The sequence below is a fragment of the Leucoraja erinacea genome, chromosome 7 (assembly GCF_028641065.1).
Source record: "Leucoraja erinacea ecotype New England chromosome 7, Leri_hhj_1, whole genome shotgun sequence".
NCBI classification, from domain to species: domain Eukaryota; kingdom Metazoa; phylum Chordata; class Chondrichthyes; order Rajiformes; family Rajidae; genus Leucoraja; species Leucoraja erinaceus.
The window spans coordinates 78,352,332-78,379,831 of NC_073383.1; the positions used below are offsets into that span (position 1 = coordinate 78,352,332).

Genomic DNA, 27,500 nt, shown 5'->3' on the forward strand with positions numbered 1-27,500 from the left:
GGATTTCCCCCTTATCCTTAAGCTGTGACCCCTTGTCCTGGACTTCCCCAACATCGGGAACAATCTTCCTGCATCTAGCCTGTCCAACCCCTTAAGAATTTTGTAAGTTTCTATAAGATCCCCTCTCAATCTTCTAAATTCTAGAGAGTATAAACCAAGTCTATCCAGTCTTACTTCATAAGACAGTCCTGACATCCCAGGAATCAGTCTGGTGAACCGTCTCTGCACTCGCTCTATGGCAATAATGTCCTTCCTCAGATTTGGAGACCAAAACTGTACGCAATACTCCAGGTGTGGTCTCACCAAGACCCTGTACAACTGCAGTAGAACCTCCCTGCTCCTATACTCAAATCCTTTTGCAATGAAAGCTAACATACCATTCGCTTTCTTTACTGCCTGCTGCACCTGCATGCCTACCTTCAATGACTGGTGTACCATGAACGATGAGCGTTTGACGGCACTGGGCCTGTACTCGCTGGAGTTGAGAATGAGGCGGGGGGGGGGGGGGGGGGGCCTCATTGAACCTGATAGGAAGATGGGCACCAAATGCGCAATGGATCAGGCAATCAGGAAGCATCTCTGGAGAAGACGCATTAGGTGATGTTTCGGCTTGGAATCCTTCTTCAGACTGAATGAAGAAGTGGGGAGGGGGGAGGGGGGGAAAGGGGGGAGGGGGGAGGGGGAGGGGTGGAAAGGAAAATTAACTGTAGGCATGAAAAGGCCAGAACAAGTCAGGGCCAGAGGCGCAGCGCTAGAGTTGCCGCCTTACAGCACTTGCAGCGGGTTCGATCCCGACTACGGGCGCTGTCTGTACGGAGTTGGTACGATCTCCCCGTGAGTGTTTCCTCCGAGATCTTCACTTTTCCCCACACACTCCAAAGACGTACAGGTTTGCAGGTTAATTGGCTTTGGTCTATGTGTAAATTGTCCCCAGTGCGTGTGTGGGTGTGTCTGTGTGTGGGCAATAGACAGTAGGTGCAGGAGGAGGCCATTCGGCCCTTCGAGCCGGCACCGCCATTCACTGTGATCATGGCTGATCATCCCCAATCAGTGCCCCGCTCCTGCCTTCTCCCCATATCCCCTGATTCCGCTATCTTTAAGAGCTCTATCTAACTCTTGAAAGCATCCAGTGAATTGGCCTCCACTGCCTTCTAAGGCAGAGAATTCCACAGATTCACAACTCTCTGGGTGAAAAAGTTTTTTCCTCATCTCCGTTCTCAATGGCCTGATATTTTATTCTTAAAATGTGGCCCCTGGTTCTGGACTCCCCCAACATTGGGAACATTGTGTAGAATAGTGTTCGTGTGCGGGGATCACTGGTCGGCACGGACTCGGTGGGCCGAAGGGCCTGTTTCAGTGCTGTATCTCTAAACAGTGATGAAAAGGCAAGAGGTATGACGTAAGGTTAGCAGAGGAGTAAATTGTGAAGCCAGAGGAAGGAATGTAGGAGAGGGGTAGGAGACCTGGGTGCGTCTCTGTATAGGGCTCTAATCAGATAATACTGGATATGACTACAATCAAACCAATCTCAAGTACAAGGTTTAAAGTGAAGATGAGATAGTCAGACAGGTACATGGTGGATAGGACAGGTTTGGAGGGATATGGGCCAAACGCTGGCAGGAGGGACTAGTGTAGAATGGGACATGTTGGTCGGCGCGGGCCAAGCTGGGCCGAAGGGCCTGTTGCCACGCAGTGTGACTCTAACAAAATATAAATTGTCTGAAATGCATGGAAATAGAAACTCATTCTGTGCGGAAACAGGCCCTTCGGCCCATCAAATCCGCGATAACCAGCGATCCCTGTTAATAGAAACATAGAAAATAGGTGCAGGAGTAGGCCATTCGGCCCTTCGAGCCTGCACCGCCATTCAATGTGATCATGGCTGATCATCCAACTCAGTATCCTGTACCTGCCTTCTCTCCATACCCCCTGATCCCTTTAGACACAAGGGCCACATCTAACTCCCTCTTAAATATAGCCAATGAACTGGCCTCAACTACCACCTGCGGCAGAGAGTTCCGCCTTACAGCACCAGAGACCCGGGTTCGATCCCGACTACGGGTGCTGTCTGTACGGCGTTTGCACGTTCTCCCCGTGACCTGCGTGGGTTTTCTCCGAGATCTTCGGTGTCCTCCCACACTCCAAAGACGCGCAGGTTTGTAGGTTAATTGGCTTGGTGTAAATGTAAAAATTGACCCTAGTGGGTGTAGGATCGTGTTAACGTGCGGGGATCGCTGGTCGGCGTGGATCCGGTGTGTTGGTTTCCGCGCTGTGTCTCTGAACTAAACTGAACTTCATGAATTCACCTGAGACCGTGTTATCCAAGAGAAAGGCCAGGATCCCTCCTTGAATGACCGGAGTCTTCAGCAGGGCCAAGAGGAAGAGGTTCAGACTAGTAATACCTGCAAGCAAGACAGAGAGAGGAAATTAAGTCAAATCACTGACGTTCCAATGAGCCGCTGAAATGTACAACCTCTGCAGTCATTCAGCACGGAAAGAGGCCTCTCCGTTCATTTTGTTCACACTGGCCACCAATTACCCATCCATGCTCATCCCACTTATCAACTCTTGCTCCGTAACCAAGGACCAGTCTAACCCCGGGTCAGTCCCTCTTCTCCCCTCTCCCATCGGGCAAGAGGTACAGAAGTGTGAAAACGCACACACACCTCCAGATTCAGAGACAGTTTCTTCCCAGCTGTTATCAGGCAACTGAACCATCCTACCACCAACTAGAGAGTGGGCCTGAGCTACTATCTACCTCATGGGAGACCCTCCGGCTATCTTTAATCGGACTTTATCTTGCCACTGACTGGATAGCGCGCAACAAAAAAGCTTTTCTATGTACCGCGGTACACATGACAATAAACTAAACCGAACTAGGTCTCTGTGAAACAGGTGCTCCTGTAGCTAGGTCTAAAATGGTATAATGTTACTAGACAAAGTGGGACCCGTTGGGTCCTGTTCCCCCAACACAATATTCCACCTCTCACCCATAGCCCCCAACTGTGCAACCCGTTCCCCAACGCAATATGGCACCACTAACACGTAGACCCCACGGGAGGCCCGATCCCCCAACTCAACCCGTTGCCGAACATAAGATTCCATCACTCCACTGCCTCCCCCAGTGCTGGACTATAAAAAAAATTCCAATTGCACTTCCACAATTGTAATATTAATTGACCCTCCTCCTCCTGTCCTGCCAGGAGCTATGATGGCAACATTGTTGCAAATGTCGGGTGGAGGGATGTGATATCCCATTCAAATGAAAAGTTTGTGAAAACACAGAGTCTTTGTCTGTTGCAGCCTTGTATCAGTCTGTTGGAAGCCGGCAGGAAGGATTTTAACGGTAAAAATCATCTTAAGGTTGGCTTTTTGAAACCTTTAATCATCAATAACTTGTGAAATGTAGGATAAAATCTTCAGTGAACCTGATTATGGCGTGGAGGGGAAAAATGTGAGTAAGAATATGTAAAAATCTAAGTGCTAGCGCTTAGCGTTTTGAGGAAGATAAAAAACATACAGACATACAACACACACACACACATACAAGATGAGACTTTTATAGCTATACCAGAGCAAGTGGGACCCGTTGGGACCTTGTCATATGGGAGGCCTGGTCCCCAAATGCAACCCTTTCCCCAAAGCAATATTGCACCACTAATTAGTTTAATTAGTGAACCTGATTACGACGTGGAGGGGAAAAATGTGAGTATATGTAAAAATTTAAGCACTAGTGGGTAGCGTTTTGAGGAAGATACAAAAAATACATACAACACACACACACATACAATATGATACTTTTAGAGGTATACTAGACCAAGTGCAGACCCATTGGGTCTGCTCCCCCAATGGTGTGATCCCCCAACCCAATATTCCACCATGCACCCGTCTCCTCCAATGGAACTGAAGCCGTTCCCAAAAGTAAGATTCCAGCACTGCCCTGCCTCCCTCAGCAGTGGATTTAAAAACAATCCAATGGCACCTTCCCTGCCTGCTGCAGCAGTGAAAAGTTCAGAGTGTTCCTGTCTTGCAACTTTGTTTCGAAGTGTGTTGGAAGCTGACATATAAATGGAGAAGCCAGTTGATTTTGAAATACTTGGGTGTGGAGGGGGGGGGGGGGGGGGGGGGGGGGGGGGGGGGGGGGGAAAAGAAAAGCGAAATCTCTACCGAAATGGAAAAGGGAGAAGGATTGGGCGTTGAATCAAAAAATGTACCAGCAGCCGTACACTTCAACACGACGAGTATCGGGCAAATGTAATGAAGAGCGGATACTTAGAAAGAAAAGCGAAATCTCTACCGAAATGGAAAATATCTCGGAGATTGAGCGTCTGGATTGGGCGTGGCAATGAATCAAAGGAAGAAATGCAGCCGGCAGCCGTACATGCAAATGGCTCCGTTCCGATTGGACATCTGCGAGCATCGGGCACGAATTGAAAGGCAGGAAGGGCGCCGGACGGCAGTCGGTCGGATGGCCCCAGAGTTTTATAGATATATAGATATAGATAGATAGCTAGATAATAGTAGCCTCCATCATATTTGCTGGCCATCAGTCAGGACATTAAGTCAGGGGGTTATATTCAATCTTTATAAAACTGGTTCATAGAAACATAGAAGGTAGGTGCAGGAGTAGGCCATTCGGCCCTTCGAGCCCGCACCACCATTCAATATGATCATGGGTGATCATCCAGAATCAGTAACCCCGTTCCTGCTTTCTCCCCATATCCCTTGAACCCTTTGGCCCTAAGAGCTGTATCTAACTCTCTCTTGAATACATCCAGCGAATTGGCCTCCATTGCCTTCAGTGGCGGAGAATTCCACACATTCACAACTCAGACTGAAGAAGGGCTTCAACCCAGAACAAGGGGGGTCACAGTTTAAGGATAAGGGGGAAGTCTTTTAGGACTGAGATGAGAATTTATTTTTTTTTCACACAGAGTGGTGAATCTGTGGAATTCTCTGTCACAGAAGGTAGTTGAGGCCACAGTTCATTGGCTATATTTAAGTGGGAGATAGATGTGGCCCTTGTGGCTAAAGGGATCAGGGGGTATGGAGAGAAGGCAGGTACAGGATACAGAGTTGGATGATCAGCCATGATCATATTGAATGGTGGTGCAGGCTCGAAGGGCTGAATGGCCTACTCCTGCACCTATTTACTTATGTTTCTATGTTTCTATGAAACGTCACCCATTCCTTCTCTCCAGAGATGCTGCCTGTCCCACTGAGTTACTCCAGCATTTTGTGTCTACCTTCGGTGTAAACCCGCATCTGCAGTTCCTTCCTAGACACCTTTGTTACCTGTTGCAATGAACTCAGGGTTGTGGCTGAACCATCGAGGGGTGAGAAGTGCCATGAACATGGTGAACCCGATGATGAAGATGTTGCGGCCAGAATCGATATTGGTGTACTGGAAATAGGAGACCCCCACAGACACCGCCATGGTATACGTTACACCGAGGACCCCACCTGCACAAAGCAAACCGGTTAGTCAAACTACAGGAGACAATAGACAATAGACAATAGGTGCAGGAGCAGGCCATTTGGCCCTTTGAGCCAGCACCGCCATTCAATGTGATCATGGCTGATCATCCCCAATCAGTACCCCGTTCCTGCCTTCTTCCCATATCCCCTGACTCCCCTATCTTTAAGAGCCCTATCTAGCTCTCTCTTGAAAGTATCAGAGAACCGGCCTCCACCGCCCTCTGAGGCAGAGAATTCCACAGACTCACTACTCTCTGTGAGAAAAAGTGTTTCCTCATCTCCGTTCTAAATGGCTTACCTCTTATTCTTAAACTGTGTGGCCCCTGGTTCTGGACTCCCCCAACATCGGGAACATGTTTCCTGCCTTTAACGTGTCCAAACCTTTAATAACCTTATATGTTTCAATAAGATCCCCTCTAATCCTTCTAAATTCCAGAGTATACAAGCCCAGCCGCTCCATTCTCTCAGCATATGACAGTCCCGCCATCCCGGGGATTAACCTTGAGAGGGGAGAAGAGGGAGTGGCCGGGGTGCGACTGGTCCTTGATTTTACTGGTGGCCTTGCCGAGGCATCGAGAATTGCGGATGGAATCTATGGAAGGGGGGTTGGTTTGTGTGATGGTCTGGGCTGCGGAAATCTGAGGAAAGGCATTCTTGCCATGGAGGGAGTACAGAGAAGGTTCACCAGACTGATTCCTGGGATGTCAGGACTTTCATATGAAGAAAGACTGGATAGACTCTGCTTGTACTCGCTAGAATTTAGAAGATTGAGGGGGGATCTTATCGAAACTGACAAAATTCTTATGGGGATGGACAGGCTAGATGCAGGAAGATTGTTCCCGATGTTGGGGAAGTCCAGAACAAGGGGTCACAGTTTAAGGATAAGGGACCGAGATGAGAAAATAATTTTTTACTCAAAGAAGAGGAAGTACTGACACTTTTGAGAAATATAAAAGTGGATAAGTCTCCAGGTCCGGACAGGATATTCCCTAGGACATTGAGGGAAGTTAGTGTAGAAATAGCCGGGGCTATGACAGAAATATTTCAAATGTCATTAGAAACGGAAATAGTCCCCGAGGATTGGCGTACTGTGCATGTTGTTCCATTGTTTAAAAAGGGTTCTAAGAGTAAACCTAGCAATTATAGACCTGTTAGTTTGACGTCAGTGGTGGGCAAATTAATGGAAAGGATACTTAGAGATAATATATATAAGCATCTGGATAAACAGGGTCTGATTAGGAACAGTCAACATGGATTCGTGCCTGGAAGGTCATGTTTGACTAATCTTCTTGATTTTTTGAAGAGGTTACTCGGGAAGTTGATGAGGGTAAAGCAGTGGATGTTGTATATATGGACTTCAGTAAGGCCTTTGACAAGGTTCCTCACGAAAGGTTGGTATTGTTGGGTATTAATGGAGGAGTAGCAAGATGGATTCAACAGTGGCTGAATGGAAAATGCCAGAGAGTAATGGTGGATGGTTGTTTGTCAGGTTGGAGGCCAGTGACTAGTGCGGTGCCACAAGGATCTGTGTTGGGTCCAACTGGCCTTTATAAATCTGAGCATTGAGTATAGAAGTTGGGATGTAATGTTACAATTGTACAAGGCATTGGTGAGGCCAATTCTGGAGTATGGTGTACAATTTTGGTCGCCTAATTATAGGAAGGATGTCAACAAAATAGAGAGAGTACAGAGGAGATTTACTAGAATGTTGCCTGGGTTTCAGCAACTAAGTTACAGAGAAAGGTTGAACAAGTTAGGTCTTTATTCTTTGGAGCGCAGAAGGTTAAGGGGGGACTTGATAGAGGTCTTTAAAATGATGAGAGGGATAGACAGAGTTGACGTGGATAAGCTTTTCCCACTGAGAGTAGGGAAGATTCAAACAAGGGGACATGACTTGAGAATTAAGGGACAGAAGTTTAGGGGTAACATGAGGGGGAACTTCTTTACTCAGAAAGTGGTAGCTGTGTGGAATGAGCTTCCACACAGGTGAAGGCAGGTTCGTTTTTATAATTTAAAAATAAATTGGATAGCTATATGGACGGGAAAGGAATGGAGGGTTATGGTCTGAGCGCAGGTAAACCGAACAGGTCCACGGACGATGCGGTCTCCCAGGTCCTGCACACCACTCTCTCCCATCTGGACAGCCAGAAGGGAGGCTACGTGAGGATGCTGTTCATAGGCTACAGTTCAGCCTTCAACACGATAGTCCCCACCAGACTGGCCGGGAAGCTACTGGAATTGGGGCTCAACACCTCCCTGTGTGCCTGGGTCCTGGACTTTCTCACCGCCAGGCCCTAGGTAGTCAAGATGGGAGGGAATACACCGGAGTCCCTCACCCTGAGCACAGGATAGCCCCAGGGTTGCGTCCTCAGCCCCCTAGTCAAACTATATCTCAGGATGTTGTGTACTTTTAGTATTGCATAGAATTGAGGACGCAGCCCAGACTCCCTTCCATTGACTCCACCTGCACTTCACGCTGCCTCGGCAAGGCCAGCAGTCTTCTTCTTCTTGCATGTGGCGTGCACAGCCTAAAGTTGTAGGCCAAGGGCACAGACATCCAGGCCAGGACAACATCAGTAACTGGGTGGATGGCTTGAATGCCACCAGGGAAAATCCTCAATGGGCAGTCATTCACGATGTGTGGGGCAGTCTGTTCCGGATGTTAGGAGGTTGCAGGGTGACCTGGACAGGTTGAGTGAGTGGGCAGAAGCGTGGCAGATGCAGTATAATATAGATAAATGTGAGGTTATCCACTTTAGTGGCAAAAACAAAGGGGCAGATTATTATCCCAATGGGATTAGGTTAGGTAAGGGGGTGGTGCAGCAAGACCTGGGCATCCTTGTACACCGGTCACTGAAAGTTGGCGTGCAGGTACAGCAGGCAGTGAAGAAAGCTAATGGAATGTTGGCCTTCATAACAAGAGGATTTCAGTATAGGAGTAAATAGGTTCTTTTGCAGTTGTATAGGGCTCTGGTAAGACCACACCTGGAGTATTGTGTACAGTTTTGGTCTCCTAATTTGAGGAAGGACATCCTTGTGATTGAGGCAGTGCAGCGTAGGTTCACGAGATTGATCCCTGGGATGGCGGGACTGTCACATGAGGAAAGATTGAAAAGACTAGGCTTGTATTCACTGGAGTTTAGAAGGATGAGGGGGGGATCTTATAGAAACATATAAAATTATAAAAGGACTGGACAAGCTAGATGCAGGAAAAATGTTCCCAATGTTGGGCGAGTGCAGAACCAGGGGCCACACAGTCTTAGAATAAAGGGGACGTCATTTAAGACTGAGGTGAGAAAATACTTTTTCACCCAGAGAGTTGTGAACTTATGGAATTCCCTGCCACAGAGGGCAGTGGAGGCCAAGTCACTGGATGGATTTAAGAGAGAGTTAGATAGAGCTCTAGGGGCTAGTGGAGTCAAGGGATATGGGGAGAAGGCAGGCACGGGTTATTGATAGGGGACGATCAGCCGTGATCACAATGAATGGCGATGCTGGCTCGAAGGGCCGAATGGCCTTCTTCGGCCCCTATTTTCTATGTTTTTATGGATGTCCGCAGTCGCAAGCAGGGACCAGTCTCACCCCGGTCACTCCCTTTTCTCCCCTCTCCCATCAGGCAAGAGGTACAGAAGTGTGAAAACGAACACCTCCAGATTCAGGGACACTTTCTTCCCGGCTGTAATCAGGCAACAGAACCATCCTCTCACCAACTGGAGAGCGGTCCTGAGCTACCATCTACTTCATTGTAAATCCTGGGACCATCTTTAATTGGACTTTATCTTTATCTTGCACTAAAACGTTATTCCCTTTATCCAGTATCTGTACACTGTGGACGGCTCGATTGTAATCATGTATTGTCATTCCACTGGTAGACAAAAGAGCTGGAGAAACTCAGTGGGTGCAACAGCATCTATGGAGCAAAGGAAATAGGCAACGTTTCGGGCCGAAACCCTTCTTCAGACCCAACATTGTCTTTCCACTGACTGGTTAACACGCCATGAAAAAGTGTTTCAATGTACCTCAGTACACGTGACAATAAACTAAACTAAACTAAATGCAATTATTTACAAAACTATACAGTGTGTTTTGCAGGCTACCCCATTAGTTGAGATAAGACTATGCAGCCAACAATCCAGCCAACTTTACGTTGAAGTTTATGATCATCTACCATGGTATAGTAGCTTTGTTTTGCATGCTATCCAAAGAAACATATAGAAACATAGAAACATAGAAATTAGGTGCAGGAGTAGACCATTCGGCCCTTCGAGCCTGCACCGCCATTCAATATGATCATGGCTGATCATCCAACTCAGTATCCCGTACCTGCCTTCTCTCCATATCCCCTGATCCCCTTAGCCACAAGGGCCACATCTAACTCCCTCTTAAATATAGCCAATGAACTGGCCTCGACTACCCTCTGTGGCAGAGAGTTCCAGAGATTCACCACTCTCTGTGTGAAAAAAGTTCTTCTCATCTCGGTTTTAAAGGAATTCCCCCTTATCCTTAAGCTGTGACCCCTTGTCCTGGACTTCCCCAACATCGGGAACAATCTTCCTGCATCTAGCCTGTCCAACCCCTTAAGAATTTTGTAAGTTTCTATAAGATCCCCTCTCAATCTCCTAAATTCTAGAGAGTATAAACCAAGTCTATCCAGTCTTTCTTCATAAGACAGTCCTGACATCCCAGGAATCAGTCTGGTGAACCGTCTCTACACTCCCTCTATGGCAATAATGTCCTTCCTCAGATTTGGAGACCAAAACTGTACGCAATACTCCAGGTGTGGTCTCACCAAGACCCTGCACAACTGCAGTAGAACCTCCCTGCTCCTATACTCAAATCCTTTTCAAATGAAAGCTAACATACCATTCGCTTTCTTGACTGCCTGCTGCACCTGCATGCCTACCTTCAATGACTGGTGTACCATGGCACCCAGGTCTCGCTGCATCTCCCCCTTTCCCAATCGGCCACCATTTAGATAATAGTCTGCTTTCCCGTTTTTGCCACCAAAATGGATAATCTCACAAAAGAGATCAGATATACCCTTCAGCCCATCGAGTCCGCGCCGACCAGCCGTTCCCGCACACGGGTAACATCGTCCTACACACTAGGGACAATTTACAATTTTTACCACAAAGCCAATTCATCTACAAACCTGCACGTCTTTGGAGTGCGGGAGGAAACCGGAGCACCCGGAGAAATCCCACGCCATCACGGGGAGAGCGTGCAAACTCCGTGCAGACAGCGCCCGCGGCCAGGATTGAACCGCGGCCTCTGGCGCTGTGAGGCAGCAACTCCACCGTGTCACCAGTGTAGGTCAGCGGGGTCAGGCAGCATCTCTGGAGAACGTGGATAGATGACGCTGTGAGTCGGGACCCCTTCGTCAAGCCTTTGGCTACTTTGACTGCAGAGTTAACCGGAGAACCGGAGCACCCGGAGAAATCCCACGCGGTCACGGGGACAATGTGCATATTCCGTATGGATATCACCCGTCAACCTGGGACACTGGCATCAACTCTACCAGATTGGCCAACTTGACTTGATGGTTCCAATGTATTCCAATACACTGGAGTTTAGTGGGGTGGGGGACAGAACCAGGGGCCACAGTTTAAGAATAAGGGGTAGGCCATTTAGAAGGGACATGAGGAAAACATTTTTCACCCAGAGATTTGTGAGTCTGTGGATGAAAAATGTTCTCAGTTCTCAGAAGGCAGTGGAGGCCAATTCTCTGGATGCTTTCAAGAGAGAGTAATGCCCCTGTCCCACTTAGGAAACCTGGACGGAAACCCCTGGAGACTTTGCGCCCCACCCAAAGTTTCCGTGTGGGTCCCGGAGGATTTTGTCAGTCTCCCTACCTGCTTCCACTACCTGCAACCTCCGGCAACCACCTGCGACCTCCGGGAACCGCACGGAAACCTTGGGTGGGGCGCAAAGTCTCCAGAGGTTTCCGTTCAGGTTGCCTAAGTGGGACAGGGGCATAACACTATCCTACACACACTGGGGGACAGATTACACACACACACATCCTACACACACACACACACACACCACACACACACCACACACACACACACACGCACACGCACACGACAGTTCACACACACACACACACACACACACACACACACACACACACACACACACACACACACACACACACACACACACACACACACACACACACACACACACACACACACACACACACACACACACACACACACACACACACACACACACACACACACACACACACACACACAGACACACACACACACACACACACACACACACTAAGTGGGACAGGGGCATTAGATAGAGCTCTTAAAGATAGCGGAGTCAGGGGATATGGGGAGAAGGCAGGAGCGGGGTACTGATTGTGGATGATCAGACATGATCACATTGAATGGCGGTGCAGGCTCGAAGGGCCGAATGGCCTACTCCTGCACCTATTGTCTATTGTCCGAGTCAGGGTTTACATCTATTGTCTATGTGTCTGTGTAAGTGCGACGTTGCTGTTGCATTGAGCTGTTTGTTGAGCAAGGGCAGGGCGCGCAGACTCACCGTGTATCGCCATGGGAATGGTGGTGAGGAAGTAGGTCAGCTTTGCCGACATCCCGACCAGAACGCACAGCGCGCCCGCCATCTGTACCGGAAGCCGGCACTGCACCTGGAGAACAACCGGGAACATCGGCAAGTCAACGTGGGTACAACGGAGGAAAAAACGCTCATAGAGTCACGGAGCGATACAGTGTGGAAACAGGCCCTTCAGCCTCAACCTGCCCACACCGGCCAACAATGTCCCAGCTACACTAGTCCCACCTGCTCCGGATGCTTTCAAGAGAGAGCTCATAAAGAGAGCGGAGTCAGGGGATATGGAGAGAAGCAGCAACGGGGTACTGATTGTGGATGATCACATGATCACATTGAATGGCGGTGCCGGCTCGAAGGGCCGAATGGCCTACTCCTGCATCTATATTTCATTATCTATTGCCCGCATTTGTTCCATATCCCCCCAAATCTGTCCTATCCATAGAAACATAGAAAATTGGTGCAGGAGTAGAGGCCATTCGGCCCTTCGAGCCTGCACCGCCATTCAATATGATCATGGCTGATCCATGTACCCGTCTAACTGGTTCTTAAACGTTGGGATAGTCCCAGCCTCAACTAGCTCCTCTGGCAGCTCATTCAATACACCCACCACCCTTTGTGTGGAAAACGTTACCCCTCAGATTCCTATTAAATCTTTCCTCCGTCACCTTAAAATTATGTCCTCTGGTCCTCGATTCCCCTACTCTGGGCAAGAGACTCTGTGCATCTACCTGAGTTGTTCCTCTCATGAGTGCTGGAGTAACTCAGCAGGTCAGCGTAGATGGCCAGTGTGGGTAAGGACCTGTTTCCACTCTATATAACCCTCTGATGCTATTCGGAGCATCGGGAGCAGTTCCGATTGCCCCATTGCAGTAAGGCTAAGGGGAAAAGTCCTTATCATCTCCTTTCAAAAGGTACATCCTTTTATTCTAAGGCTGTGCCTTGTGGTCCAGCCTCCATTTAGACCTCACGCTGCCTCGGCAAGGCCAGCATCACGAGCAAATCAGGAGTCACATCCTGGCCACCCCACCATCTATCTCCCCTCTCCGCTGGTCAGGTAACATCTTTGGAGAACATGGATCGGTGACGGAAGGGTTCCGATCCGAACCGTTGCAGATCCATGTTTTCAGATGCTGCCTGACCTGCTGAGTTACCCCAGCACTTAGTTTCTAGTTTGTTTTTTAAAAAGTCTAACCCCTGTCCCACTCAGGAAACCTGAACGGAAACCTCTGGAGACTTTGCGCCCCACCCAACGTTTCCGTGGGATTCCCGGAGGTTTTCGTCAGTCTCCCTACCTGCTTCCACTACCTGCAACCTCCGGCAACCACCTGCAACCTCCGGGAACCGCACGGAAACCTTGGGTGGGGCGCAAAGTCTCCAGAGGTTTCCGTTCAGGTTTCCTAAGTGGGACGGGGGCGTTAGAGATACAGCGCAGACACAGGCCCTTCGGCCCAGCCGAGTCCGCGCGGACTCCAGCGAACCCCACGCGCACACTAGCTATCCAACGCAGGGTTGGGACAATTTAAAATTGTACCCAGCACAATTAGCCTGCAAACCTGCACGTCTTTGGAATGTGGGAGGAAACCGGAGCACCCGGAGGAACCACAAGCTCCGTACAGGCAGGACCCACAGTCAGGATCGAACCCGGGTCTCTGGCGCTGAAAGGCAGCAACTCTACCGCTCCCCCAACAGAGCCGCCCCAACGGTTCGGTGGCGTTTCAGGTTGGGACCCTTTTCCAGACACTTTATTAACCAGAGGTAGACACTAAGTGATGGATTAACTCAATGGGTCGGGCAGCGCCCCTGGAGAATATGGATTGGCAACAGAAGGGTTCCGAACTGAAACAATAGACAACAGGTGCAGGAGGAGGCCATTCGGCCCTTCGAGCCAGCACCGCCATTCAACGTGATCATGGCTGATCATCCCCAATTCCTCCTGCCTTCTCCCCATATCCCTTGACTCCGCTATCTTTAAGAGCTCTATCTAACTTTGTCTTGAAAGCATCCAGAGAATTGGCCCGGAAACAGGGGTCACACAGTGTAAGAATAAGGGGTCGACCATTTAGGACTGAGATGAGGAAAAACTTTTTCAACCCAGAGAGTTGTGAATCTGTGGAATTCTCTGCCACAGAAGGCAGTGGAGGCCGATTCACTGGATGTTTTCAAGAGAGGGTTAGATTTAGCTCTTAGGGCTAAACGGAATCAGGGGATATGGGGAGTGCCATAGAGCATAGGGCATATTATTGCCATAGAGGGAGTGCAGAGACGGTTCACCAGACTGATTCCTGGGATGTCAGGACTGTCTTACGAAGAAAGACTGGATAGACTTGGTTTATACCCTCTAGAATTTAGAAGATTGAGGGGGGATCTTATAGAAACTTACAAAATTCTTAAGGGGTTGGACAGGCTAGATGCAGGAAGATTGTTCCCGATGTTGGGGAAGTCCAGGACAAGGGGTCACAGCTTAAGGATAAGGGGGAAATCCTTTAAAACCGAGATGAGAAGAACTTTTTTCACACAGAGAGTGGTGAATCTCTGGAACTCTCTGCCGCAGAGGGTAGTCGAGGCCACAGTTCATTGGCTATATTTAAGAGGGAGTTAGATGTGGCCCTTGTGGCTAAACTGGGATCAGGGGGTATGGAGAGAAGGCAGGTACGGGATACTGAGTTGGATGATCAGCCATGATCATATTGAATGGCGGTGCCCCTTGGCTCGAAGGGCCGAATGGCCTACTCCTGCAAATTCTGATGTTCGTATGTTTAAGTACGTTGAATCACGATGGGCTGAGCGCGCACGTACCTGGGTGAGGGCCAGCGCTCCGATGTTGGGAATGCTGGAAGACGTTGCGGAGATGGTGCCGAGCAGGGCAGCGATGCAGCTCCCGGCCCCTTCGGCGCAGATGCCCCGGTTGCAGGAGTGGCGGGGCGGGTGCGGCGAGCCGGTCACCTTGGCGCACATCACGTAGCAGCCGAGGGAGCTGATGCTGGCGCCCAGCGCCATGGCCACGCCCGCGTAGACCGAGCGAGCATTGAAGGCCGGCGCCCCCCACACACCTGGACGGAAAGGTGAAGGACGGAAAGGACCAGCCGTGAAATATGAAGCCGGGAAGGAAGGAATAGTGGTGCAAAGGGATTGGAGGGGGAGGGGGGGGGGGGGGGGGGGGGGGGGGGAATATGGGCCTGCATATGGGTGGGGAAAGTGACAGGAGAAAAAAGGGAAGGTGACATTAAAAAAACATTTGGACAAGTTCATCCCTCGAAAAAGGTTTTCGGGATGTGGGCCAAATGCAGACGCAAGTTCATAAGTGATAGGAGCAGAATTAGGCCATTCGGCCCATCAAGTCTACTTCGCCATTCAATCATGGCTGATCTCTCTTTCCCTCTCAACCCCATTCTCCTGCCTTGAATGAACAAATTAATCAATAAAATAATCAATTAATTATTTAATTGATCACAATCAATCAATCAATTAATCAATTAATTAACGCTTTTTAGGAGGTAGATAAATATTGGTGGAGAAACTCAGCGGGTGAGGCAGCATCTGTGGAGCGAAGGAATAGGCGACGTTTCGGGTCGAGACCCTTCTTCAGACTGATGTTGGGGGGGGCGGGAAGAAGAGAGGAAGAGGCGGAGACAGTGGGCTGTGGGAGAGCTGGGGAGGGGAGGGGAAGGAGGGAGAAACCAGGGACTACCTGAAATTGGAGAAGTCAATGTTCATGCCGCTGGGGTGTAAACTACCCAAGCGATATATGAGGCGCTGCTCCTCCAATTTGCGGTGGGCCTCACTCTGGCCATGGAGGAGGCCCAGGACAGAAAGGTCGGATTCGGAATGGGAGGGGGAGTTGAAGTGCTGAGCCACCGGGAGATCAGGTTGGTTATTGCGAGCCGAGCGGAGGTGTTGGGCGAAGCGATCGCCAAGCCTGCGCTTGGTCTCACCGATGTAGAGCAGCTGACACCTAGAGCAGCGGATGCAATAGATGAGGTTGGAGGAGGTTCAGGTGAACCTCTGCCGTACCTGGAACGACTGCTTGGGTCCTTGAATGGAGTCGATGAGGGGGAGGTAAAGCGACAAGTGTAGCATCTCCTGCGGTTGCAAGGGAAAGTACCAGGGGAGCGGGCTGTTTGGGTGGGAAGGGACAAATTGACCAGGGAGTTACGGAGGGAGCGGTCTCTGCGGAAATACTTTATACAAGTCACAGAGATATTCCTTGTTTTGCGTACTCAAGGTATGCGAAGAGTCACCATATAAAGGGCATCGACAAAGTTACAAAGTATCCTACGCATGGCCCCCTCCCCCCCCCCCCCCCCCCCCCCCCCCCCCCCCCCCCCCCCCCCCGTCGGAAGGTGGGTGTTCATGAGTCCATGAGCAGAATTAGGCCATTCGGCCCATCAAGTCAACTCCGCCATTCAATTATGGCTGATCTATCTCTCCCTCCTAACCCCATTCTCCTGCCTTCTCCCTGTAACCTCTGACACCTGTTCTAATCAAGAATCTATCTACCTCTGCCATAAAAAATATCCACTAGGCCTCCACAGCCTCCTGTGGCAAAGAATTCCACAGATTCACCACCCTCTGACTGAAGAAATTCCTGCTCATCTTCCTAAAAGAACGTCCTTTAATTCTGAGGCTGTGACCTCTAGTCCTAGACTCTCCCACTAGTGGAAACATCCTCTCCACATCCACTCTATCTAAGTTTAGTTTAGTTTAGTTTAGTTTAGTTTAGGTTAGTTATGTTAGTTAGTTTAGTTTAATTAAGTTAGTTTAGTTAGTTTAGTTAATTTAGTTAATTTAGTTAATTTAGTTAAGCTGGTTTAGCTTGTTTAGTTAGTTTAGTTTAGCTTAGGTTAGTTTGTTTAGTTTAATTTAGTTAGTTTAGTTAGTTTAGTTTAGCTGGTTTAGCTCGTTTAGCTAGTTTAGTTTAGCTTAGGTTAGTTTGTTTCGTTTAATTTAGTTAGTTTAGTTAGTTTAGTTTAGCTAGTTAAGTTAGTTTAGTTTAGTTTTGTTTAGTTAGTTTAGTTTGGTGTAGTTTAGCAGCGAGCTCAGGGTTAAATATGGTCAACTTGCCCACACCGGCCAACATGCCCCATCGACACTAGTCCCACCTGCCTGCATTTGGCCCATATCCCTCTAAACCTGTCCTATCCACGTACCTGTCCAAATGTTTCTTAAGTGCTGTGATAGTCCCAGCCTCAACTACCTCCTGTGGCAGCTCGTTCCATACACCCATGTGAATTTGTTGTTTTTTTGTGCAAGAGGGTGAAATGTATCGTGGAGTACAGAGAAGGTTCACCAGACTGAATCCTGGGATGGCAGGACTTTCATATGAAGAAAGACTGGACAGACTCGGCTTGTACTCGCTAGAATTTAGAAGATTGAGGGCGGATCTTATAGAATCTTACAAAATTCTTAAAGGGTTGGACAGGCTAGATGCAGGAAGATTATTCCCGATGTTGGGGAATCCCAGAACAAGTGGTCACAGCTTAAGAATAAAGGGGAAATCTTTTAGGACTGAGATGAGAAAAACATTTTTCACACAGAGAGTGGTGAATCTCTGGAATTCTCTGCCACAGAAGGTAGTTGAGGCCAGTTCATTGGCTATATTTAAGAGGGAGTTAGATGTGGCCCTTGTGGCTAAGGGGATCAGGGGGTATGGAGAGAAGGCAGGTACGGGATACTGAGTTGGATGATCAGCCATGATCATGTTGAATGGCGGTGCAGGCTCGAAGGGCCGAATGGCCTACTCCTGCAACTATTTTTCCAAGTTTCTATGTTTCTATGTATTATCTGATTTGCTAGCACTCAATACAAAGCTATCCGCTGTGCAGTCAGCAGGTAAACAATTCATGATGACAATCGAGCCACAAAGAGTAAAGACACTTGATGAAGGGAATAATTGTTTAAGAAGGAACTGCAGATGCTGGAAAATCGAAGGTGGACAAAAAGTGCTGGAGAAACTCAGCGGGTGCAGCAGCATCTATGGAGCGAAGGAAATAGGCAACGTTTCGGGCTGACAGCTGTCCGCTGAAATATCGCCTAAGTGGGAATTTAGAAGGATGAGAGGGTATCTCATTAAAACATTAAGGGTTAGGACACGATAGAGGCAGGAAACATGTTCCCGATGTTGGGGGAGTCCTGAACCAGGGGCCACACACAGTTTAAGAATAAGGAGTAAGCCATTTAGAACGGAGACGAGGAAACACTTTTTCTCACAGAGAGTTGTGAGTCTGTGGAATTCTCTGCCTCGGAGGGCGGTGGAGGCCGGTTCTCTGGATACATCGCCCGGTGGGGTAACAACATATCGCCAAAAGGTCTGAATGACAAATAAAGGATCTCGTCTAATCTACACACAGTTGGGACAATTTTACCGAAGCCAATTAGCATACAAAACCCTCGCGTCTTTGGAGCGTGAGAGGGATCCGGAGCACCCGGAGAAAACCCACGAGGTTCACAGGGAGAGACTTGCAAACCCTGTCCACACAGTACCCAAGGTCAGGATCGAACCCGGGTCTCTGGCGCTGTGAGGCAGCAGCTCTACTAGCTGAGCCACCACTAGTGAAAATGTCCTGGTGGGTTTGGGTAGGCAGTTACATGGAAACGTTGGAAAATCGGTGCAGGAGTAGAGGCCATTCGGCCCTTCGAGCCAGAACCGCCATTCAATGTGATCATGGCAGATCATCCACAATCAGTACCCCGTTCCTGCCTTCTCCCCATATCCCTTGACTCCGCTAGCCCGAAGAGCTCTATCTAACTCTCTCTTGTATGCATCCAGTGATTCAGCCTCCACTGCCTTCCGAGGAAGAGAATTCCACTGATTCACAACTCTTGGGGTGAATTGGTTTTTCCTCATCTCGGTCCTAAATGGCCCACCCCTGATTCTTAAACTGTGGCCCCTGGTTCTGGACTCCCCCAACATCGGAAACATATTTCCTGCCTCTAGCCTGTCCAAGACGGGTTTCGGCCCAAAACGTTGCCTATCTCCTTCGCTCCATAGATGCTGCCACACCCGCTGAGTTTCTCCAGCATTTTTGTGAACTCTTAATAATGTTACATGTTTCTATAAGATCCCTTTCCCACCCTTCTAAACTCCCTGTCGCTCCATTCTCTCAGCATACGACAGTCCCGCCATCCCGGGAATTAACCTTGTGAACCTACGCTGCACTCCCTCAATGGCAAGAATGTCCCTCCTCAAATTAGGGGACCAAAACTGCACACAATACTCCAGGTGTGGTCTCACTATACAACTGCAGAAGGACCTCTTTACTCCTCTTGTTATAAAGGCCAACATGCCATTCACATTCTTCACTGCCTGCTGTACCTGCATGCTTACTTTCATTGACTGAAGACCAAGGACCCCCAGATCCCGCTATTCCTGCTATTGAGGCAAGGCAGGTTCCCGGGATGTCAGGACTGTCTTATGAAGAAAGACTCGATAGACTTGGTTTATACTCTCTAGAATTTAGAAGATTGAGAGGGGATCTTATAGAAACTTACAAAATTCTTAAGGGGTTGGACAGGCTAAATGCAGGAAGATTGTTCCCGATGTTAGGGAAGTCCAGAAAAAGGGGTCACAGCTTAAGGATAAAGGGGAAATCCTTTAAAACCGAGATGAGAAGAACTTTTTTCACGCAGAGAGTGGTGAATCTCTGGAACTCTCTGCCACAGAGGGTAGTTGAGGCCAGTTCATTGGCTATATTTAAGAGGGAGTTAGATGTGGCCCTTGTGGCTAAAGGGATCAGGGGGTATGGAGAGAAGGCAGGTACGGGATACTGAGTTGGATGATCAGCCATGATCATATTGAATGGCGGTGCAGGCTCGAAGGGCCGAATGGCCTACTCCTGCACCTAATTTCTATGTTTCTATGTTTCTATGAAATAATGGATCGACTGGGCTTAAATTCACTGGAATAAAATTCTTAAGGGATTGGGCAGGAAAAATGTTCCCGAAGGGGACCAAAACTGCACACAATACTCCAGGTGTGGTCTCACTAGGGCCCTGTACAACTGCAGGACCTTCTATACTCAACTCCTCTTGCAATGAAGGCCAACCCCAGGCCATTCCCTTTCCTGCTGTACCTGCATGTTTATTTTACCTGGCAGCGGGACTCTGAACCAGGGCACCAGATCCGTGCTGTTGGTGCCGAGAATTCCCTCCGCGCTCCCGTCGGGATACGGGTTCATGGCGGCTCCTCTCGGCAAGTTCCCGCACACGGCCCAGAGACACGTGATAGGCAGCAGCAGCTGGAAAAGGAGAGACCGCGGATTGTTCACACACCGGCCATGTTGGTGCTCAGAGTCTAACGTTCCCTGGGAATGGCAATGGTAGAACGCCAGAGAGAGGAGGGGGGGGGGTGGGGAAGAGAGAGGGGGGGGGCAGTGGGAGAGAGAGGGGGGGGGGGGCTGTGGGAGAGAGGGGGGCAGTGGGAGAGAGGGGGGACAGTGGGGGAGAGAGGGGGGGGCAGTGTGGGAGAGAGGGGGGGGGGGGCTGTGGAGCAGTGGGAGAGAGGGGGGGGGGGGGTGGGAGAGAGAGGGGGGGGGGGTGAGAGAGAGGGGGGGGGGGTGGGGAGAGGGGAGAGGGGGGGGCTGTGGGAGAGAGGGGGGGGGGTGGGAGGCGGGGGGGGGGGGCTGGAGAGAGAGGGGGGGGGCAGTGGGGAGAGAGGGGGGGGGGGCAGTGTGGGAGAGAGAGAGTGGGAGAGAGAGGGGGGGCAGTGGGAGAGAGAGGGGGGGCAGTGGGAGAGAGAGGGGGGGGCAGTGGGAGAGAGAGAGGGGGGCCATGGGAGAGAGAGAGGGGGGGGGCTGTGGGAGAGAGAGGGGGGGGGGGCTGTGGGAGAGATGGGAGAGAGGGGGGGGGGGGGCAGTGGGAGAGAGGGGGGGGGGCTGTGGGAGAGAGAGGGGGGCTGGGGGGGAGAGGGGGGGGGCTGTGGGAGAGAGGGGGGGCCATGGGAGAGAGAGGGGGGGGGCATTTCGTTGTCCTAATGCATTTCGTTGTCTCTGTACTGTACACTGACAATGACAATTAAAATTGAATCTGAATCTGAATCTGGAGAGAGGGTTTAGTTTAGATGAGTTTAGTTTATTGTCACCTGTAACGAGGTACAGTGAAGAGATTTTTGTGCCGGGCTCTGCAGTCAGCGGAAGGACTATGCGTGACTACAATCGAGCCGGCATCAAGGGAATAAGGTTTAAAACAAGATAGATTCCATTAAAGTCCAATCGGAGATAGTCCGAAGGTCTCCAATGAGGTAGATGGTAGCTGAGGACCGCTCCCTAGTTGGTGGTGGGATGGTTCAGTTGCCTGATAACAGCCGGGAAGAAACTGTCGCTGAATCTGGAGGGGGTGTGCGTTTTCACACTTCTGAACCTCTTGCCCGACGGGAGAGGGGAGGAGAGGGGGAGTGGCCGGGGTCCTTGATGAGGGGTGTAGATGGAGTTAATGATAGGGAGGTTGGCTTGCATGACGGTCCACAATTCTGGCCCTTGTGGCTAAAGGGATCAGGGGGTATGGAGAGAAGGCAGGTACAGGATACTGAGTTGGATGATCAGCCAAGATCATATTGAATGGCGGGTGCAGGCTCGAAGGGCCGAATGGCCTACTCCTGCACCTATTTTCTATGTTTCTATCCTCTACAAATGGTGGAGCAAATGTAAGCAGGAATTCACTCCTGCTACGGTTTATAAGCAGCATGGAAACAGGCCCTTTGGCCCAACTTGCCCACAGCGGCCAGCATGCCCCATCTACACTCGCCCCACCTGCCTGCGTTTGGCCCATATCCCCCTAAACCTCTCCTATCCATCGACCTGTCCAAATGTGTTTTAAATATTTAGTTTAGTTTAGAGATACAGCACGGAAACAGGCCCTTCGGCCCACCGGGTCCGCGCCGACCAGGAAACACTTTTTCTCACAGAGAGAGTTGTGAGTCTGTGGAATTCTCTGCCTCAGGTGGAGGCCGGTTCTCTGGATGCTTTCAAGAGAGAGCTAGATAGGGCTCTTAAAGATAGCGGAGTCAGGGGATATGGGGAGAAGGCAGGAACGGGGTACTGATTGGGGATGATCAGCCATGATCACATTGAATGGCGGTGCTGGCTCGAAGGGCCGAATGGCCTCCTCCTGCACCTATTGTCTATTGTCTATGTTGCCAGTTCATTGGCTATATTTAAGAGGGAGTTAGATGTGGCCCTTGTGGCTAAAGGGATCAGAGGGTATGGAGAGAGGGCAGGTACGGGATACTGAGTTGGATGATCAGCCATGATCATATTGAATGGCGGTGCAGCCTCGAAGGGCCGAATGGCCTACTCCTGCACCTATTTTCTATGTTTCTATGTTTCTATAAGTACTGTATAACCAATGATAGACACAAAATGCTGGAGTGACTCAGCGGGCCAGGCAGCATCTCTGGAGAGAAGGAATGGGTGACGTTTTGGGCCGAGACCCTTGCCCTTCCCTCTTAAGACGGGCGGCACGGTGGCGCAGTGGTAGAGCGCCCGCCTTGCAGCGCCGGAGACCCGGGCCCGATCCCGACTACGGGCCCTGTCTGTACGGAGTTTGCACGTTCTCCCCGTGACCCACTTGGGTTTTCTCCAAGGTCTCCGGGTTTCCTCCCACACTCCAAAGAGACGTGCAGGTTCGTAGGTTAATTGGCTTGGCATGAATGTAAATCGTCCTGAGTGTGTGTGTAGGGTAATGTTAAGGGCTTGTCCCACCTGGTGATTTTTTTGGGCGACTGCTGGCAGCGTGTGGTGAGACCACACCTGGAGTATTGCGTACAGTTTTTTGGTCTCCAAATCTGAGGAAGGCCATTATTGCCATAGAGGGAGTGCAGAGACGGTTCACCAGACTGATTCCTGGGATGTCAGGACTGTCTTATGAAGAAAGACAATCCTGTCTTTTAGGAGATTGAGAGGGGATCTTATAGAAACTTACAAAATTCTTAAGGGGTTGGACAGGCTAGATGCAGGAAGATTGCTCCCGATGTTGGGGAAGTCCAGAACAAGGGGTCACAGCTTAAGGATAAGGGGGAAATCCTTTAAAACTGAGATGAGAAGAACTTTTTTCACACAGAGAGTGGTGAATCTCTGGAACTCTCTGCCACAGAGGGTAGTTGAGGCCACAGTTCATTGGCTATATTTAAGAGGGAGTTAGATGTGGTCCTTGTGGCTAAGGGGATCAGGGGGTATGGAGAGAAGGCAGGTACGGGATACTGAGTTGGATGACCAGCCATGATCATATTGAATGGCGGTGCAGGCTCGAAGGGCCGAATGGCCTACTCCTGCACCTAATTTCTATGTCTATGTTTCTATGTTTCCTGACGTATCAGGGTCGCCGAAACATTTCAAAATCCATCGGCGGCAAAAAAAATGTTGCGTCATCTGAGGAAACTGTGGGCGCGAGTGGATACGTCGTCACGCCGTGACACGCCGCGATTCCGACAGTCGCCGATAAAAAATCGCCAAGTGGGACAGGAACCGCTGGCCGGCACGGACACGGTGGGCCGAAGGGCCTGTTTCCGCGCTGTATCTCTAAATCTGTAACCTAAAACAGGGGTCTGTGGGTCTTGATGTGGATTTTTTTTTTTCCTTACCGAAAATATGGTGAAGACGGGGAACTGAGTCCAAACGTCAAACCCTTTGGATCTCCTCCACCTCCAAATAGGAATGGAACAAGATCGTAGATGTTGAGACAACAGCACCACCAGGAGGATCATCCTGTAGATGGAGGAGGGGGGTGAGGGAAGGACAGAGTCAAAAACCTGCAGTAACTCATAAGGTCATAAGTGATACGAGCAGAATTAGGCCATTCGGCCCATCAAGTCTACTCCGCCATTCAACCATGGCTGATCTATCTCTCCCTCCTAACCCCATTCTCCTGCCTTCTCCCCATAACCCCAGTCCTAATCAAGAATCCATAACCATATAACAATTACAGCACGGAAACAGGCCATCTCGGCCCTACAAGTCCGTGCCGAACAAATTTTTTTTCCCCTTAGTCCCACCTGCCTGCACTCGTACCATAACCCTCCATTCCCTTCTCATCCATATGCCTATCCAATTTATTTTTAAATGATACCAATGAACCTGCCTCCACCACTTCCACTGGAAGCTCATTCCACACCGCCACCACTCTCTGAGTAAAGAAGTTCCCCCTCATATTACCCCTAAACTTCTGTCCCTTAATTCTGAAGTCATGTCCTCTTGTTTGAATCTTCCCTATTCTCAAAGGGAAAAGCTTGTCCACATCAACTCTGTCTATCCCTCTCATCATTTTAAAGACCTCTATCAGGTCCCCCCTTAACCTTCTGCGCTCCAGAGAATAAAGACCTAACTTATTCAACCTATCTCTGTAACTTAGTTGTTGAAAACCCAGGCAACATTCTAGTATCCACTGCCTTGACCTCCACAGCCGTCTGTGGCAAAGAATTCCACAGATTCACCACCCTCTGACTAAAGAAATTCCTCCTCAACTCCTTCTGAAAGGAACGTCCTTTAATTCTGAGGCTGCAGCCTCTAGTCCTAGTGGAAACATCCTCTCCACATCCACTCTATCCAGGCCTTTCACTGTTGGCTACGTTTCGATGAGGTCCCCCCTCCCCTACTCATTCTTCTAGATTCCAGCGAGTACAGGCCCAGTGCCAACAAACGCTCATCCCACTCATTCCTGGGAATATATTTTATAAACCTCCTCCGAACCCTCTCCAGAGCCAACACTATCCTTCCTCAGAGATGGGGCCCAACGGGTCAGGCAGCGTCTCTGGAGAAAAGGGATACGGGACGTTTCAGGTTGAGTCCAGGACAAGGGGTCACAGCTTAAGGATAAGGGGGAAATCCTTTAAAACCGAGATGAGGAGAACTTTTTTCACGCAGAGAGTGGTGAATCTCTGGAACTCTCTGCCACAGAGGGTAGTTGAGGCCAGTTCATTGGCTATATTTAAGAGGGAGTTAGATGTGGCCCTTGTGGCTAAGGGGATCAGGGGGTATGGAGAGAAGGCAGGTACGGGATACTGAGTTGGATGATCAGCCATTATCATATTGAATGGCGGTGCAGGCTCGAAGGGCCGAATGGCCTCTACTCCTGCACCTATTGTCTATGTTTCTATGTTTCTATGTATTCAGACTAAAGGGCCTGGTCCCACCGTACGAGGTGTTTCAAGAGTGGTATCTCCCGAGTTTTCCCCTGATTCGAAACTCGGAGAATGTCCGTAGCGGGTCCGTAGGAGATTGTGGATGTCCCGTAGCGGCTCGTACCAGTAACGGCAGGCACTCGGGAAAGCCGGTAACTTTTTTCAACACCGTGAAAAATGTCCACGAGTAAAAAAATACTCGTGATGAAAATAATTGTTACGTTTTACTCGTACGAGCCGCTACGAGACGTTCACGATTTCCCTATGTACCCGAGTCCAAATCGGGGTGGGGGGGGAACTCGGGAGAACTCTTGAATTACCTCGTACAGTGGGACAGGCCCTTGAGAGATATAGTCGGGCGTAGAGATATAGAAGAAATGAACGAAAGATATGCAAAAAAGTAACAATGATAATGGAAACAGGCCATTGTTAGCTGTGGGTGAGGTGAAAACCAGTTACCGACAATGAGACCCAACAGGAAGACTATGAAGCTCGTGTGTTTCAGAATTGAATAGCGGAGAGTAGGATGAGCGGAGATCTTACAGAGGTGTATAAAATCATGAGAGGAATAGATCGGGTAGACGCACAGAATCTCTTGCCCAGAGTAGGAGAGTAGAAACATAGAAACGTAAGAAAAATAGGTGCAGGAGTAGGCCATTCAGCACTTCGAGCCTGCACGGCCATTCAATATGATCATGGCTGATCATCCAACTCGGTACCCTGTACCTGCCTTCTCTCCCTTTAGCCACAAGGGCCACATCTAACTCCCTCTTAAATATAGCCAAATGAACTGTGGCCTCAACTACCTTCTGTGGCAGAGAATTCCACAGATTCACCACTCTCTGTGTGAAAAATGATTTTCTCATCTCGGTCCTAAAAGATTTCCCCCTTATCCTTAAACTGTGTGACCCCTTGTCCTGGACTTCCCCAACATCGGGAACAATCTTCCTGCATCTAGCCTGTCCAACCCCTTTAAGAATTTTGTAAGTTTCTATAAGATCCCCTCTCAATCTTCTAAATTCTAGCGAGTACAAGCCGAGGAAATCATGAAGATCATGAGAGGAATAGATCGGGTGGACGCACGGAATCTCTTGCCCAGAGTAGGGGAATCGAGGACCAGAGGACATACGCTCAAGGGTGAAGGTGATAAGATTCAATAGGAATCCGAGGGGTAACTTTTTCACACAGAGGGTGGTGGGTGTATGGAACAAGCTGCCAGAGGAGGTAGTTGAGGCTGGGACTAGCACCATTGTTTAAGAAACAGTTAGACAGGTACACGGATAGGACAGGTTTGGAGGGATATGGACCAAGTACAGGCAGGTGGGACAATAAATTCTTAAGGGGTTGGACAGGCTAGATGCAGGAAGATTGTTCCCGATGTTGGGGAAGTCCAGGACAAGGGGTCACAGCTTAAGGATAAGGGGGAAATCCTTTAAAACCGAGATGAGGAGAACTTTTTTCACACAGAGAGTGGTGAATCTCTGGAACTCTCTGCCACAGAGGGTGGTTGGGGCCAGTTCATTGGCTATATTTAAGAGGGAGTTAGATGTGGCCCTTGTGGCCAAGGGGATCAGAGGGTATGGAGAGAAGGCAGGTACGGGATACTGAGTTGGATGATCAGCCATGATCATATTGAATGACGGTGCAGGCTCGAAGGGCCGAATGGCCTACTCCTGCACCTAATTTCTATGTTTCTATGTAAGTGTAGCTGGGACATTGTTGGCTGGTATGGGCAAGTTGGGCCGAAGGGCCTGTTTGCACACTGTATTAATCTATGACTCTAAACTAAACTAATCTAAATTAAAGTTTAGACACAAAAAGCTGGAATAACTCAGCGGGTCAGCCAGCATCTCTGGAGAAAAGAAATGGGTGACGTTTTGGGTCGAGACCCTTCTTCAGACTGATAGTCGGGGGAGAGGGGAGACCAGAGATATAGACTCAACGTCAGTGGCAAATGTTAAGCTAATGCCCCACCTGCTGGAACTGAGTGGGATTGCGTTGAGGTCACCTGATTTGATTTAATAATAATAATAATAATAATAAATTTTATTTATGGGCGCCTTTCAAGAGTCTCAAGGACATCTTACAAACATTTAGCAGGTAGAGGAAAAACATGTAAGGGGAATGAAATAAACAGTAGAGACATGACTAGTACACAAAGTAAAGACAGAATTCAATACAAAACACAATATGAGGCAATTAATGCACAGATGAAAAGGGAGGGGGACGTGGGGCTAAGGATAGGCAGAGGTGAAGAGATGGGTCTTGAGGCGGGACTGGAAGATGGTGAGGGACACGGAATTGCGGATCAGTTGGGGGAGGG

The 27,500-nt window shown here is 49.4% G+C and overlaps 1 protein-coding gene across 1 annotated transcript in view; it reads right to left on the minus strand.

The window, feature by feature from the left end:
• slc23a3 (solute carrier family 23 member 3) overlaps positions 1 to 23,781 on the minus strand; it is a 31,175-nt gene extending 7,394 nt beyond the window's left edge. Inside the window, exons 1-6 of the mRNA XM_055638800.1 lie at positions 23,642 to 23,781; positions 20,156 to 20,303; positions 14,866 to 15,119; positions 12,040 to 12,145; positions 5,296 to 5,463; positions 2,307 to 2,402 (exon numbers count right to left, since the gene is read on the minus strand). Coding sequence (XP_055494775.1) covers positions 2,307 to 2,402; positions 5,296 to 5,463; positions 12,040 to 12,145; positions 14,866 to 15,119; positions 20,156 to 20,303; positions 23,642 to 23,764 — 895 coding nt within the window. The 5' untranslated portion in view covers positions 23,765 to 23,781. The remainder of the gene's footprint in view (positions 1 to 2,306; positions 2,403 to 5,295; positions 5,464 to 12,039; positions 12,146 to 14,865; positions 15,120 to 20,155; positions 20,304 to 23,641) is intronic.
• Between the last annotated feature and the right edge of the window lie 3,719 nt (positions 23,782 to 27,500).